General features: G+C 43.3%; 1 protein-coding gene and 1 long non-coding RNA gene across 4 annotated transcripts in view; one reads left to right on the forward strand and one right to left on the reverse strand.

Annotated features, from left to right (window-relative positions):
• On the reverse strand, positions 1–8866 carry RPP40 (ribonuclease P/MRP subunit p40). Of its 3 annotated transcripts, none has more exons than XM_054557159.2 (8): positions 8610–8866; positions 6903–7047; positions 5556–5624; positions 4799–4894; positions 3706–3831; positions 1172–1370; positions 903–1037; positions 1–230 (listed from the first exon to the last, which is right to left on the reverse strand). In XM_054557159.2, the coding sequence occupies exons 2-8, from the start codon at positions 6988–6990 to the stop codon at positions 32–34; spliced, it is 912 nt and encodes a 303-aa protein (XP_054413134.2). In that variant the 5' UTR covers positions 6991–7047; positions 8610–8866; the 3' UTR covers positions 1–31. The 3 variants fall into 3 exon arrangements, with proteins under 3 accessions (XP_054413134.2, XP_002816427.2, XP_054413133.2); XM_002816381.6 differs by lacking the exon at positions 8610–8866 and adding an exon at positions 8396–8575; XM_054557158.2 differs by lacking the exon at positions 8610–8866 and adding an exon at positions 8090–8289.
• LOC112133731 (uncharacterized) overlaps positions 8282–15590 on the forward strand; it is a 42248-nt gene continuing 34939 nt past the window's right edge. The window contains exon 1 of the long non-coding RNA XR_002915336.3: positions 8282–8475. This is a non-coding gene — a long non-coding RNA (uncharacterized LOC112133731). The remainder of the gene's footprint in view (positions 8476–15590) is intronic.

Here is a 15590-nt window from a genome sequence, read left to right on the forward strand (position 1 = left end):
TAAGCAAACACGATTTTTAATTTTTTATTTTTTATGGTGGACAGTGATCATTTGCCCCAACAGCCATCTGAAGCCAATAGTCCTGATTATTAAAAATCACAAAGTTATATAAATGTTCTCCTCCTTTTCGAAAACCATGTTCATTTTTTTCCCAAGAAACAGGGCTGTCTGCAAAGCCTTGAACGGACAATGTAACCCATGGAGCTAACTTCGGTTCATCAAAGTAGTGACTGAAAAAAAGGTAATTGTTAAACAGAGTTTTAAAAGAGAGTTAGGAATGTCTATATTTTTAAAAAATTTATTCAGGATAAGTAGTATTTCTGATATTCTAATAAAGCTTAGATCTTAGCTTTAATTTTTGAAAATCAAGAGGTGTGTGATAAGTTCCTGATGTCACACTGTGAATTCCATAAGGATTAACTAATATACAACACACAAAACAAACCTCAGCTGTTCCCACCCTCATTCTGGGAGGTCTTTAAGACAAAAAGAAACCAAAACAACCCCACAGGTGTTTAAGGATAGTGTCCCTCCTATTAAGAGTACTGTTCTCAGAGTCTCAGTTAACTGAAATGTTGCAGGATAATTCACCAGATTTTTCATATCCAGCCTTCCTATTGAAGAAAATCAAAGTACTAAACCAATAAATGTGAAAAAGGATGTTGGGCTTAAAAAGGAAAACCTTCAAGACTTGAATCTGACATTTTAAAAGGGAAGATTGAGAAGATATGCTTACTAAATAGGATTATACTCAATGTATGGTCTTTGCAAGAGGGGATTTGAGTTTCCTTTCAATGTACATTTTATTTATATACTACCTCCCAAAATGAAAAAATCTATACTATTCTACATACTGTTCTATAGAGCACTCATGAGCGATATAAAAGGTAAAGAGTTCTCACCAGAGATGTTCCAATAGGAGACAGATCTTCTCTGGAAGTATGAAGCCAGTGATGGTACACAAATAAGCTTTTGCCACCACTGTGCTTGGCTCAGGGCAGCAATAGGTTGATATGAAATTATTAGGCTCATTATTTCTGTCACCAAAAAAAAAAAAGAGAGAGATAACACATTTATATCCATCACATGATCACTTCCAAAGTATTAAACTCCTATTAAAAACAAGCAGCAGGCCAGAGCCCTGGAAGACACAGGGAGTTCAGATACCCACAGGTCGACATTACTGAAGACGGCGCCGAGCCAGTCGAAGAGCTCCAGAGCCCGGCAGGACACCTCTGGCGTTCCCTCCAGCTCGCTGCTCTGCAGCACTGGGCACTGGAGATCTCTCAACGTGCTCAGTGCTACTTTTGGCTGATGCTCCTGAATTTGATACTTGGAAAAATATGACATCATTGTTGATTCTTCTGAACCTTAAAAACACACCACACAAGGCCATTTGAATCCATCTGACCATCGTAAGCAAGTTTAGTGAATCCCTGAACCCACCCATTCCCATTTGAGTGGTAAGATTGAGTACGACGGAAGCTGTGCAGAGCTGCATTCAAATTAAAATTATTTAAAGCTGCTTTCAGCTCCTTTTGCCCAAGTTCTGTAAACGTTCATCTTTTTCACACTTTTCCTGGAAAAGCACAATAGTTTCTGATCAGACCCAAACTAGTTTCACCGTTTGTGCTAATAAAAAAATTTCAACTTCACACTTAAAACCAAAAGCATTCCTGATGTATGAATAATATTAGTGAACTCCAGAGAGAAGGAGCTTATCTGCACAACCTCTATTAAAGAAAAAGAAGAGAAACTGAATGGTGATTGAACCTCATCCCAGCTTGACTCTGAAAACCCAGTAAAATCCAGCGTATCTTTTCAGGGATGTCTGTGTAGCCAACGGCCTTGGAAGACAGAGATAGCACTCCCTCCATGGCAAAGGGCAGGATTGCTTACTGTCCAGTATAATAGAAATAATGTCACCCTCCCTCTCTCCAGGCAGAGATCAGCAGGCTTACTGCCCCTTACAAAGGACTGGAGTTCTTAAACTCCAGGTTCCTCTCCTGTAATGCAACCTACTGCATGTCCCAGCATCGCTTGGTGTCACTCTGGCAAATGGCACTTGGTGAACTGGTACAAATGGTGATATTCGGTGTGATGGTTAATTTTAGGTGTCAACCTGACTGGATGAAGGGTCATCTAGATGGCTGGTAAAGCATTATTTCTAGGTGTGTCTGTGAGGGCGTTTCTGGAGGAGACTGGCAGGTGAGTGGGGAGACTGAGTGGGAAGATCTGCCCTCACTGTGGGCAGCACCGTCTACCCGGCTGGGGCCCCAGGTAGAATAAAAAGGCAGAGTAAAAGTGAATTCGCTGTCCCTTGGAGCTGGGACTCCCTTCTTCCCCTGCTCTTGGACAGCAGAACTCCAGGTTCCCTAGCCTTTGGACTCTGGGGCTTATACCAGCAGATCCACAGGTTGTCAGGCTTTGGCCTTGGACTGAGAATTGTACCATCTTCTTTCCTGATTCTCAGGCTTTCATATTTGGACTGAGCCATGCTACCAGCATCCCTGGGTCTCCCACTTGCAGACAGCCTGTCGTGGGACTCCTCAGCCTCCATAACTGCATGATCAATTTCCCTAATAAATCTCCTCTCATCCATCCATCCATCCATCCAACCATCCAACCATTCATTCATCCATCCATCCATCCATCCTATTGGTCCTTTTTCTCTGGAGCACCCTGACTAATATATTCCGGTTACTACCATTCCTCTAAGTAATTAAGTCCTGTGTCTCTGACCCAGGGCTTATGTGTCTTCTACCAGCATCCCTGAGACTGTGGCAGGCTACCTTGTTAGCCTGCAAGTATGAGGAAATCTCAGACCTTTCACAGTCCTGACAAATCCTTAAAATAGTTAGGAGCTTTAGGAACAGGCGGCTATCCAGAATCCAATGTCTTGATGATCTGCATAGAAGACTTCACGCAACTGAAACTTCAGTAAGCCTTTCTGCCCTCTTTTCTATCTACCATATATGGAAGGAGAGGCACCGAAGGCCAGACCTAGGACTCATGGGAGCAACTTGGAGCACCCAGTGACCAGACGCTTCCCACGAGGAGCAGACAGATGGGGCTATTTCTAAAACAGACCACCATGCTTCCTATCCTCCAAAAGAGAGTACTACACCATAATTCCTGATGACTTGATCCACTATTATCTGGGCCAAAGATACACTTCTAAAAGGAGCAACATACGTGGCCGTTTTAGGCAGATTACGCTGTGTGGTGAATAGCAAACTCTGAACTAAATTTAGTGTCCTAATCAATTAAAAGTTATAACAAATTAATCTGACATTTAATGGTAGGCCTGAGTCAGTACCCTGTGATAATAAATAAGCAGATTGTGTATATAACTATAATCGGTGCTACTTAAAAATATTATAGACAAGGCTGTTCAAGGTTAAGCTGGAGAGAGGAAAGGGGAGACACAGATGAAATTTAGCTGCTCTGAAGCCACTCTCAAGATCTCTGGATCTACATATAACCCAAAGAGACTCAGGCAGAAAGGCCTGCATGCCTACATGATCCTGAACTATGGTTTTCAGAGATGTCAGAAGGGCTAGTTTCCTTAATAATATTTTTATATATACGTATACAATATTCCTTGACTATAAGAGTGAATCATCATTCAATCCTCCATTACTCCTCTTTAATGAACAATTACTTTCAAAATCACTGTATCATTACATAATTTATTCTTCATACCTGTTTTATGCCAAGCCAAAAGAAAATCAAATTTCAATGGTTTCTTTTCTTTGAAGGACCAAGATATTCTTTCATACTTCTTAGAATCCAAGTTTAAGGATAATTCCATCAAATCAATGGAAACAACTTTGAAAATGAAAAAAAGAACATATATTTCATTCATATATGTACAGCTTCTACCATGGAAACAGTTACATTTTTAAAAACTGGAATTTTGGGAAATTTTATGGATAGTAAAATTATTTTATTCTTCTTCTACTCCCTTTGGTTTGCCAAATAAATAAGATCCCTTTGGTGGGCACGTCTAACCTTGAGAGCTAATAAAAACAGACATTTTCAATTTATATGTTTCCTAGGTCAAAGACCAAGGGCAGAGGACCTTGAGAGGTCAGGTTTAATCTACTTATGGATGTGGCAGCCTTAGCTATTGATGTTCGAGCCAGATGCTGTCAGCAAAACATCTCTTCACTCATGGGTGAATTTCTACTAGTAATCATAAAGACTTGGGGAAACCAAAGGAAATTCTTTATTAAGAATAAGTTGTAGACTCCTATCTTGGGTTCAGTACTTTGAATTTTTTTTTTTTTTTTTTGAGATGGACTCTCACTCTGTCGCCAGGCTGAAGTGCAGTGGTGCGATCTTGGCTCACTGCAAACTCCGCCTCCCGGGTTCAAGCAATTCTCCTGCCTCAGCCTCCCGAGTAGCTGGGACTACAGGCGCCCGCCACCACGCCCAGCTAATTTTTGTATTTTTAGCAGAGACAGGGTTTCGCCATGTTGGTCACAATGGTCTCAATCTCTTGACCTCATGATCCACCCACCTCGGCCTGCCAAGGTTTAACCCAAAACATATATATTTAATTGACCAGTCCAAGTCTACAATCTTTATTAAATGCATCTACAGCTGAAAAGAAATGAACTTAAAAGCATCATCCTATCCTCTGTGAAGCTCGAGTCAGAAGTTTGATAAATTTTTTTAAAAAGCCACATTTTTTTGAACAAAGAGATTAGAGGCAATTCAAACATTTAAATTTAAATTGCCACAAGAAGATTATAGACTTCTTAGAAACAGATGGAGCACACATGATACTTACTAAATTTCATAATTTTTCTGCCAGAAAACTGAGATGGATGACCCTGAAGTCCAGTTTCTTCATAAGTGTCTTTATCCAGTGACAAAATTAATTTCCCTATAAATCAAATAATAACTCCCATAAGAGATACCAAAAATAGAACTTATGTTGTCTGACTAAAAGAAAGCAAGCAAATTGAGCAGTTAGATATCGATGTAACAAACTGCATACAAGGATCTTATTTATATCACAAGAATATTATTTATATGTATACATGTCTTGTAACAGATATTATTTATACATTATACATCCAAGGATATTATTTATAATAGTTAAATTAGAAATAATCTGAATTTCTACTAAAGATGAAATAAATAAGTCATGGTATACTCATTCTTTTGAATATCTTCTTTTTTTTTTTTTCAGACAGTCTCATTCTGTCACCCAGGCTGTAGTGCAGTGGCACAATCTTGGCTCACTGCAACCTCCGCCTCCCAGGTTCAAAGCGATTCTCCTGCCTCAGCCTCCCAAGGAGCTGGGACTACAGGCATGCGCCACCACGCTAGCTAATTTTTGTATTTTTAGTAGAGGCATGGTTTCGCCATGTTGGCCAGGCTGGTCTCGAACTCCTGACCTCAGATGATCCACCCACTTTGGCCTCCCAAAGTGCAGGGATTACAAGCATGAGCCACCATGCCCAGCAGACTTTTTTTTTTTTTTTTTACAGTATGCATTTTTTTTTTAACAATTAGAGAAAGATGAAAAAATAAAGTGTTACCATTTGGTAGCAGGGCAACAGTATTATCTTCATCAATATTTGTATTGTATGTTAGTGCATAGCAAGAACCTGTAAGAGAAAGTACAGAGGAAAAATTTAAAACAAGAAATTACACCTGCAAGATGTTAGTGGATTATTTTTACAAGATAACCAGTCTTCCAGGTAATTAAAGGTCAGTTTCTACCACTGCTCCAGCTCACTCAATAAACCAAACATCTGCTAAAGGTAAGCTGGAGCATGCAGAAGACCAAGCTCCAGCTAGTTCACTCCCCGACCAAGGGCCTATTTGTGCAAGCTTACTAACATCAAGCAAAAAATTGACTCAGAACGGAACGTGACCTTTGGGGATGCGTGGAGAGGGGTCCAAAGTAGAATTCTAGATAAACATACACATCTTAGAGGCAGAGTTCCAGGTTAAGATTCAAAAGCTACTCAACCTCTCCAAGCCTCAGTTTCCTCACCTGTTAAATGAGGATCATAGGCCTGCTTCATAAAGTTGTTGCAAGGGTTAAATTTGGTAAGATATTTAACAGTGCCTGCTACAGCCAGTGTCCATGTAATCGACAGAGTGGTGTCAGACCTCAAAATAGATGAAAGGAATAACGGTGATGAGACCAGACAAGATGCCCAGCTCATAAGTAGCCCCAGCAGTGTCAGAATGAGACGAGCTACTGGTAACTAGAATTCTTCATATCTTCACTGGAGAGGACACACGTGGGGGCTACCACAAGATAAGCATGTGGCCACTGTACAGGTGACTTATGTAGTGTGGGTGGAATCCCTAAAGGCCCTCTGAAATAGTTTCAAACAGATGGCTCCCAGGAATCAACTGAAACAAACCAGTCCAACCCAGCAGATATGGGTGGAAATGGGGTGAGCAGAGGAGGGGTTATGGCTACAAAATCTAAGCAGAAGACACTGGACCCCAACGAGCACTTTGCTCTGTGAACAGTAGCCATGGCTGTATCCGGAGACCAACCCTGTGAGACAGCTGCTGTGGGACTGCTAACAGCATAGTGTCTTTGCAGCCACATCTTCAACAGCAGTGCATCTGAACACAGATTGCAAGTCTCTCCTCTCCATTAATCCTCATTTTAAGGGGATGGATACTGTTATGTTACAACATCCCCATCCAACACTTGTGGGCAACTGCAATCAGAAACCACCACCTAAAGAGGGTACAAGAAAGAACAGGATGAAAATGCGGGGGAGAACGTGTGTGCACCTGACCACACAGACTATACCACTGGCCCTGTCTGAAACAAAAGAACAGCCCTAGCATTGTGATGTGGTCTCCCTACCCTTCCTCATCCAGCCTTGTTCACAGCCATTTCAGGTTTTTCTTACCTTTCTTTATAAAGGTACTGATGAATTCAGGTGTAATTAATTCATGAAGAGGTAAATTATTCACAAAGTAATACGGTCCAGTGTTCATGACCAGGTTTTTCAGTTCTTCCGATAGTATCCCACATTCAGGAATGAGAAATGAAACCTATTGGAATGTGTAATACAAACAAGGTCTTACTTCCATGAAGATGAACACCCCGGTTTTCAGGAATGAAACAAAATCATGAAAGTTGTTATTTCTCCACGAGTTTCACTGGAACATAAAAACACGGGCAATAAAACTCTTACATTAACTTACCTATCTCAGGCAAAGAGAAATCTGACTACTTTTCATTTCTGCATTCAAACGTACAGTACAGGAAGGGGATTGAACAGAATACTTTTAATGGAAAACTCGTGCTTGCATTTTATCTTTTGCAAATTAGCAATGCTGTATATTTTATGTCCTGTTCCTTTCACTATTTTATTTTCAAGAAAATATAGTATAATTGAATATCCCTTGATTTGTTTACCCTGGTGTTATCCTGGAATGAAACAAACTATCTGTCGGGGCATAAGGAATTAATTTATGGACATCCAATTACTAAGAATCTATGTGCAAGCAATGGTGCTGCTGTATGTTTTCATTTTCGAGACAGAAAAATGCAACAGGTGAGTTAAAGTATACATCCCTGACTGCTGTGATGAGCTTGACATCCAAAATAGGTGTTAAAAACAGGGCAGGCTTCAAATGTTGCCACATTGTAAAAGTCATCACTGTCCCAAGGCTCAAACACCAGCCTGTTCTGACTGATCAGGTCACCACTTAACATCTCTGAAACACTGCTCAGTCAAACCTTAGTTACTAAGCGGATCCATTTAAAGTGTACAATGTTTAATCCCCCATGATAAGGTTGGTTTCTTGAAGTTTCTCAGATATCAAATTAGTTCCCACAACCAATTTAGAAAATCAGTGGCTTCCTGGGCCGAGCCTAGGCAGGATGCTCTGGTGACAGCCACAGGTATGCAGGTGGGAGAGGGATTCAAGCTGGGGAGGGAGGCGGTGCTGGGGAGGAGGCGCGAGACCCGCCCTGATTTGGGGAAAAAGCGAGGTGCACGTGGCTGCCCCGCAGTTGCACATCGCAGCCGTCACACCGTCCTAACTCCCTGGTCCCGGCCCTGAACCTCGAATCCCTCCCTGGACTCACTCCCAGTGCGGCGGGTTGACACGAGTGAGCAGCCAGAACTCCCCTGACAACAGCTCCCTCCAGACTGGGTGCCGCCCCCACGCCCGGCGCATCCTGGGAGTTGTAGTCCTGCAACCCTGCAAGCCACTGGCCTAGAGCGGTTAAGAGACTACAACTCCCAGCAAGCCGGGCGAGGACCGCCCCCCCCCCCCCGCCCCTCCGCCCACCGACGGCTGCCCCGCCCCGCGAAGCCTATCGCTCTCCCGAAACCTCTCTCGCACGCGGGCACTGAGCACGGCCCGAGAAGCCGAGGACAACCGGACTCACCCTGTAGTTATAGTAGTGCGTCTGCACAAGATGCCGGTGGCGCGACTTGTGGTTGCCGAAGTTGGATTTCTCGCAAACCAGTAAGTGCCGCGGCGCCTCCCGAAGCCGGCGCAGCGTGGCCATGCTCTCCCGGGTTCCTGGTCCTCCTGGCCTCCTCTGGCGGGGCACGTCCCGCCCCTTCCTCCCGCCCCGCCCCTTCCCTCCGGCCGCATACCTGCTGCTGTGCGCCCCTGGCGGCGGTGGAGTGGGGCTGGCGGCGCCGGGTTTCTGAACAGTTCCTACACTTCTTAGGAGCCCACGCAGCCGCTGTTTGGTGGATGTCTGAAGCTGTAAATTCACTGCCTCAAGTGGAAATATCCAGTGGCTGGGAACCTGGCTCTTGCCTTTTCAACGCCACTTTTCCTCCGTCCCCGCCATCCCTTGGAATTGCCCTAAACCCTCTCTATGGGCCCCGCTTCGGAGCGCCCCTTGGACCCCGGCCTGGCGCCGGCGCATACCTCGGTCAGGCCCTTCAGAGGGACCGCTTCCTGCCACCGTTATAAAAGGAAAACATCACATGGAAAGGCCCAGTTCCTTTAGTGTATGGTCAAGAAATGTAGCCGCACAGTTAAGTAACCCCCTAAGCTGCTTTGGGGGGCCACACCCAGCTGCTTTTCTGACTTCTCGCACTGTTTGGTTTACAGGACTCTGTTACCCATTGGGGACCTCTTGGCCATTATTAACACAGGCCAACAGGACTAGAAGTTTGCATCGGTCCTTCCCAAAACATTAGGGAAGTTTGTGAAGGAAGGTAAAGCACAATTTTTGCCTCACGATAGGACTCCTTTGAAACTACTATTGATTTCCCTTTTAAATAGCCCTTCAGAACCGCTTTTAATAATGTGTTGTTTCTGGGGGTTAATAGTGATAATTCTCCTAAGTCATTTTTCCATTTCGTTTTTCTGTCACGGGCTTGGAGCGGTTAAGAGAGTGCGGCTCCCAGCATGCGGTACGTTACTGATTCCGGGCAAAATCAAGTATGTTGCTACATGCTTCTCAAACTAGAGAAGGCACAACCCCAGTTCTGCACGGGCAGATACAAAAACAGCAGAATATTGGTGATACATCTTCCTGGAGCATCAGTTTTTCTATGAGATGTGGAAGAAATGGAATTAAGTATTTTACAAGGTGAATAATTGGGAATTTAAAACTAAGCCGGTCACAGTGGGTCATGCCTGTAATCCCAGCACTTTGGGAGGCTGAGGTGGGAGGATCAGTTGAGCTTAGGAGTTCAAGACCAGCCTGGGCAATATAGTGAGACCCCCATCTCCAAAAAAAAATAAAACTAAGACAAGGTTGGAAAGTCATCTGCCATTGTAAACATCAGTAATCTGGCCAAGCACCGTGGCTCACGCCTGTAGTCCCAGCACTTTGGGAGGCTGAGGTGGGAGGATCACTTGAACTCAGAAGTTCAGGGCCACCCTGGGCCATATAGTAAGACGCCATCTCAAAAAAAAAAAAAATTAAAACTAAGACAAGGCTGGAAAGTCATCTGCCATTAAAAACATCGGTAATCTGGCTGAGTGCTGTGGCTCACGCCTGTAGTCCCAGCAATTTGGGAGGCCGAGGTGAGTGGATCACCTGAGGTCAGGTGTTCAAGACCACCCTGGCCACATGGTGAAACGCTGTTTCTACTAAAAATACAAAAATTAGCCAGATGTGGTGGCGCATGCCTGTAATCCCAGCTACTCAAGAGGCTGAGGCAGAAGAATCACTCGAACCTGGGAGGCAGAGGTTGCAGTGAGCCGAGATCTCGCCACTGCACTTCCAGGCTGGGTGGCAGAGCGAGACTCCATCTCAAAAAAAAAAAAGTCAAAATGTAATCTATGACTGAAATGTCACATTTTCTTTCCAAGGAAAAACCTAATGAGAACCTGTTTCCCATTATTTTAAACAGCAAAATTATAAGGCATGGCAAGTCAATTAAAAAAAACCCTACTAATTTCCTAGATCACAATATGGCAGCTAGATGTTTTACAAATAACATGTTAAGATGTAAAAGGCTTAAAGCGTTGCTTCTTGGTCACCTCACATTTAATGTGGTTGTCACCAGACAGTTGCTTTGTGTGTGGTAGCAGTGGCCCAAGACTGAAACATCAGGGATGTACCTCTCCTTTGTCGACATTCCAAAACTCCACAAATTGATCCTGATGGTCTACCAATTGTATTTGGAAGCACTGTGAAGCTTTTCCAGCAAACCATTTAGTTTAAAATGTTGCATATTTTGAAGATGCAAAATAAATTTTATCTATGTAAATATCAGCTGAAAAATGTATTGAGAGATATAAACTGCCCCCTTCTCAAGAGTGACCCCACAGAGTCTTGCAGCTTTAAGTCCTACTCTCTGGCTGCTGATAACCCCTAGGTGTGGAGCCTCTTCCCTGAGCGGAGTATCCAGATGACTCTAGTACAAGGACTCACCCCTGACTTTCCCTTCTCACCCGCCATGCAATCCCACAGTAAGTCTTGTGGCCCTGCCTGCGGCACGCATCCTGATTGCAGCCTTTTCTTGCTCTCTGCGTTTCTACAGCCAGTTTCAGCCACCTTCGTCACTCACTGGCCTGCTGCCCAAGACTGCCTCCACACCTTCACCCTGCTGCCTCTCTTGCCCTCCCACAGTCCATTCTCCACTCAGCATCCAGAGTGATCTCTTAAAAACATGGAAAACATGATAATATCCCCACAGTCCCATTTAGACCCTACCACTGGCTTCTCACTGTGATGGAATAAAAGCTTACACACTGGCCTGAGCCTGCCTCTTCAACCTTATCTCCTTCCCTTGCTTATTCACACTGTCAGATTTTCTGGTCTCTAGAGCTGAGAGCAGTCTTAACTGACAAACAGATACTAGATCATAGAATCTAGAGCACAGGGTATGGAAGGAAAAGTGCAAGATGGAAAGGCCAGAAATGGTTAAAAAAAAAAAAAAAAAAAAAGCACATGAAACTGAGAACATATCTATATGTATACCCAAAATAGTAACATAATTTTGAAAAATCTGAGGTAATAGACTTGCAAAGAAATAGAAATTTCTTTGATCATATTCTGAAAACAAAAAAATATAGACTTAGTAAATATAAAAGGACAAAAATGTTACACATCCCATTTCTGGGCCATAACGCAATAAAGTTAGAAAGAACAGAAACAGAATTGGCCGGGCACGGTGGCTCATGCCTGTAATCCCAGCACTTTGGGAGGCTAAGGCGGGTGGATCACGAGGTCGAGAGATCGAGACCATCCTGGCCAACATGGTGAAACCCCGTCTCTACTAAAAATACAAAAATTAGCTGGGTGTGGTGGCATGCGCCTGTAGTCCCAGCTACTTGGGAGGCTGAGGCAGGAGAATCGCTTGAACCTGGGAGGTGGAGGTTGCAGTGAGCCAAGATCTTGCCACTGCACTCCAGCCTGGCAACAGAGTGAGACTCCATCTCAAAAAAAAGAAAAAGAAAATTTAAAGGTGCCCAACTCTTTGACAATGTTAAAATATTCTTTTAAATAAATTAATGCCTGGGTCAGGGTGCAAATCCAAAATACAATGACAGTGCCCATAAACTTAATGTGCTTGTAAATATATCATAACCATATACAGGCAGTATTGGTGAAAGGAGAGAGCTGTCTGACTCAGAAGCACAGGGAGTGATCAGGTTATGTTCATTAGGATCCTAGCACTGCCCTGGAGTTGTTTAACATCATCTCTTTACAGTTAAGAGCAGCACTGCAGGGAAATGTATCTATTGCAGACACCTGTACTAAATCAGAGGATGCCCTCCTGCTGAACCTGAGCTTGACCTCACAGTTCCTGTCAGCACAGGGTTCCAGGCAGCTGCTACAAATCAATTGGTGTTGGCTTACAGATTGAAACTGCCTTCGGACAGCAGAGTGGAAACTGGCACCAATGGCTGCAATGGAGAAAATTAATGGCCTGTGGGCTGGGCACAGTGGCTCATGCCTGTAGTCCCTGCACTTTGGGAGGCCAAAGCGGGTGGATCACTTGAGGTCAGGAGTTCAAGACCAGTCTGGCCAACATGGTGAAACCCTGTCTCTACGAAAAATACAAAAGTTAACCGGGCGTGGTGGTGCACGCCTGTAATCCCAGCTACTCAGGAGGCTGAGGCAGGAGAATCACTTGAACCCGGGAGGCGGCAGTTGCAGTGAGCCGAGATGGTGCCACAGCACTCCAGCCTGGGCAACAGAGTGAGGCTCCATCTCAAAATAATAATAATAATAATAATAATAATAATAATAATAATAATAATAATAACTATGGCCCCTGCTATGGTCTGAAAGTTTGTGTTCCCCCAAAGCTCATGTATTGAAATGCAATCACCAATGTGATGGTATTAGGAGGTAGGGCATTTGGGAGGTTAGAAATGGGATTCATGCACTTATAAAGGAAGCCTCAGAGAGCTGCCTTTCCCCTCCTTCTATATGAGGACAGAGGGAGAAGATGCCATCTAATGAACAAGAAAGCGGCCCCTCCCCAGACACTGAATCTGCCAGTGCCTTGATCTTGGACTTCCCAGCCTCCACAACTGTGAGAAAGAAATGTCTGTTGTTTATAAGTTACCCATTTTATGATGTTCTCTTATAGCAGCACAAATGGACTAAGACAGCCCCCAAGAAGAATGTGTGACCCACCTAAGAACTAGACAGCCTCATTTTCTCCTGGGCTGCTCTCTCTGTGGCTGGTGTGGAAATCAGTGAAGGACACAAACATTAACCATGGCAGCTCCATAGGCCGTATCGCTGTATGGAAGGGTACAAATGAAGTCATGCTTTAAAAGCAGAACATGGCCAGGCACGGTGGCTCATGCCTGTAATCCTAACACTTTGGGAGGCTGAGGTGGGAGGATTGCTTGAGCCCAGGAGTTTGAGACCAGCCTGGGCAACATGGTGAGACCTCGTCTCTATAAAAATAAAAATAAATTAGCCGGGCCTGATGGCGCATGCCTGTTGTCTGTCCCAGCTACTCAGGAGACTGAGGTGGCAGGATCACTTGAGTCTGGAACTTTGAGGCTGCAGTGAGCTATGATCACGCCGCTGCACTCCAGCCTGGGTGGCAGAACAAGACCCTGTCTCAAAAAAAAAGCAGAACACAAAACAGTTTGTGGTCTGATTAAAGCTTTGTCACACATGCTCATAAAGAAATTTGGAAGAGAATTTGGAAATGGCTGAAATTTTTTCATAAAGATCATTCTTTTAATTTGTTTAAATTTAAAAACATACATTGGTATATGAATTGGTACATGAAAATGAATTGGTACATGAAAAACTCAAATCTTAGCTATACAGAAACTTTCAATATCTAGAATGAGGCATTTCGCAAAGGCCTGTGTAACTTGGATTTTACTACATTTTGAAAACTGTTAAGGGCTAATGTAGTTGATGAAATAATATTAATACACATTCACAGAGAAAGGAGCAATTGCTATAATATATACAATTATTAACATACAGTATTTTACATATGTAATACCCATAATGAATCAGGCACTGCTATAAGCATTTTATATTCATTATCTGACATGAATCGTCTGTGAGGTAGATTTCAGTATCTTCAATTTAGAGTATTGTTGATTCATAAACAATACACATAATGGAATAAAACACAGAAGGCTCTTAAAAATGCAGTGTTGACGAAAAATGCATTTTGCAAATATAATGGATACATTTATAGAAAAGTTTAAAAACTTACAAAGTTAAACTATATTGTTTAGACATATGTACATATATAGTAAAACTGTAATGATAGTCAAAGTAATATTTTTTTTGAGGTAGTGTCTCACTGTGTCACCCAGGCTGGAGTGCAGTGGTGCAGTCTCGGCTCACTGCAGCCTCCTCCTCCTGTGCTCAAGCGATCCTGCCACCTCAGCGCCTCCACCCCTAGTAGCTGGGACTACGGGTGTGGGCCACCAGCCTGGCCAGGAATATTTTTTAAACTTTAGATGAATGGTTCTCCTAGATGGGGAGGCAAAGGGTTATATTTGGGAGAGGCCATGCAGAAGGCTTCGTGGATAGTGGTGAAATTGTATTTATTAGGCAGGTGATAGGTGCAGAGTATTTATTTTTCTTTATAACATGTATGTATACATATATAATTTTGTGTGTATGAAATAGTTCATAATTAAAAAAATTTTTTAAATAGCTGTCTTGAGATATAGTTAACAGACCTACATTTTGCTTATTTAAACTGTACAATTCAGTGGTTTTTAATACATTCACAGATATGTGCAGCCAACACCACAGTCAGTTTTATAACTTTTTTTTTTGAGACAGAGTATCATTCTGTCACCCAGGCTAGAGTGCAGTCTTGGCTCACTGCAGCCTTGAACTCCCGGGCTCAAGCAATCCTGCCTCAGCCTCCGGAGTATCTGGGACTACAGGTACACCCCACTCTGCCCGGCTAATTTTTTTTTTTTTTTTTTTTGTAGAGATGGGGTTTTGCCATGTTGCCCACGCTGGTCTTGAGCTCCTGAGCTCAAGGGACCACCTGCCTCAGCCCCCTGAAGTGCTGGGATTACAGGTGTGAGCCACGACGCCTAAACCCCATATCCTTTAGCTGCCACCCTCCTATCCTTTCCTCCAGCCCTAAGCAACTACTAATCTACTTTCTGTAAATTTATCTTTTCTGAACATTTCATATAAAAGGAATCATATACTATGTGGACTTCTGTGACTGCCTTCTTTCACATAGCAAAATATCTTCAAGGTTCTTTCAAGTTCAGCATTGTGTCAGTACTTTATTCCTTTTATTACCATCATAACTTTTTTTTTAAAAAATTGTATCTTGAATACTGGTGCTTGAGGAAAATAGTTTAATTAGAAGGCATTTTTTTTTTTCGAGATGGAATCTTACTCTGTCACCCAGGCTGGAGTGCAATGGCATGGTCTCAGCTCACTGCAACCTCCGCCTCCGGGTTCAAGCGATTCTCCCACCTCAGCCTCCCAAGTAGCTGAGACTGCAGATGCCTGCCACCACACCCGGCTAATTTTTGTATTTTTAGTAGAGACGGGGTTTCACTATGTTGGCCAGGCTGGTCTCAAACTCTTGACCTCATGATCTGCCCGTCTCGGCCTCCCAAAGTGCTGGGATTATAGGCGTGAGCCAGAAGGAAATGAGAAAGAAAGGTTTTTCTGGAGATCCTAAAGGACTTTC

The sequence above is a fragment of the Pongo abelii genome, chromosome 5 (genome assembly GCF_028885655.2).
Source record: "Pongo abelii isolate AG06213 chromosome 5, NHGRI_mPonAbe1-v2.0_pri, whole genome shotgun sequence".
Taxonomy (NCBI): Eukaryota; Metazoa; Chordata; class Mammalia; order Primates; family Hominidae; genus Pongo; species Pongo abelii.

Excerpts from the sequence above, each read along its gene's own strand:
- RPP40 (XM_002816381.6), bottom strand. The coding sequence starts at position 8,518 with ATGGCCACGCTGCGCCGGCTTCGGGAGGCGCCGCGGCACTTACTGGTT. Across the intron at positions 4,895-5,555 it reads TGTTGCCCTGCTACCAAATG|GGAAATTAATTTTGTCACTG; the intron begins GTAACACTTTAT and ends TTTGATTTATAG. Across the intron at positions 231-902 it reads CTCCTATTGGAACATCTCTG|TCACTACTTTGATGAACCGA; the intron begins GTGAGAACTCTT and ends CCTTTTTTTCAG.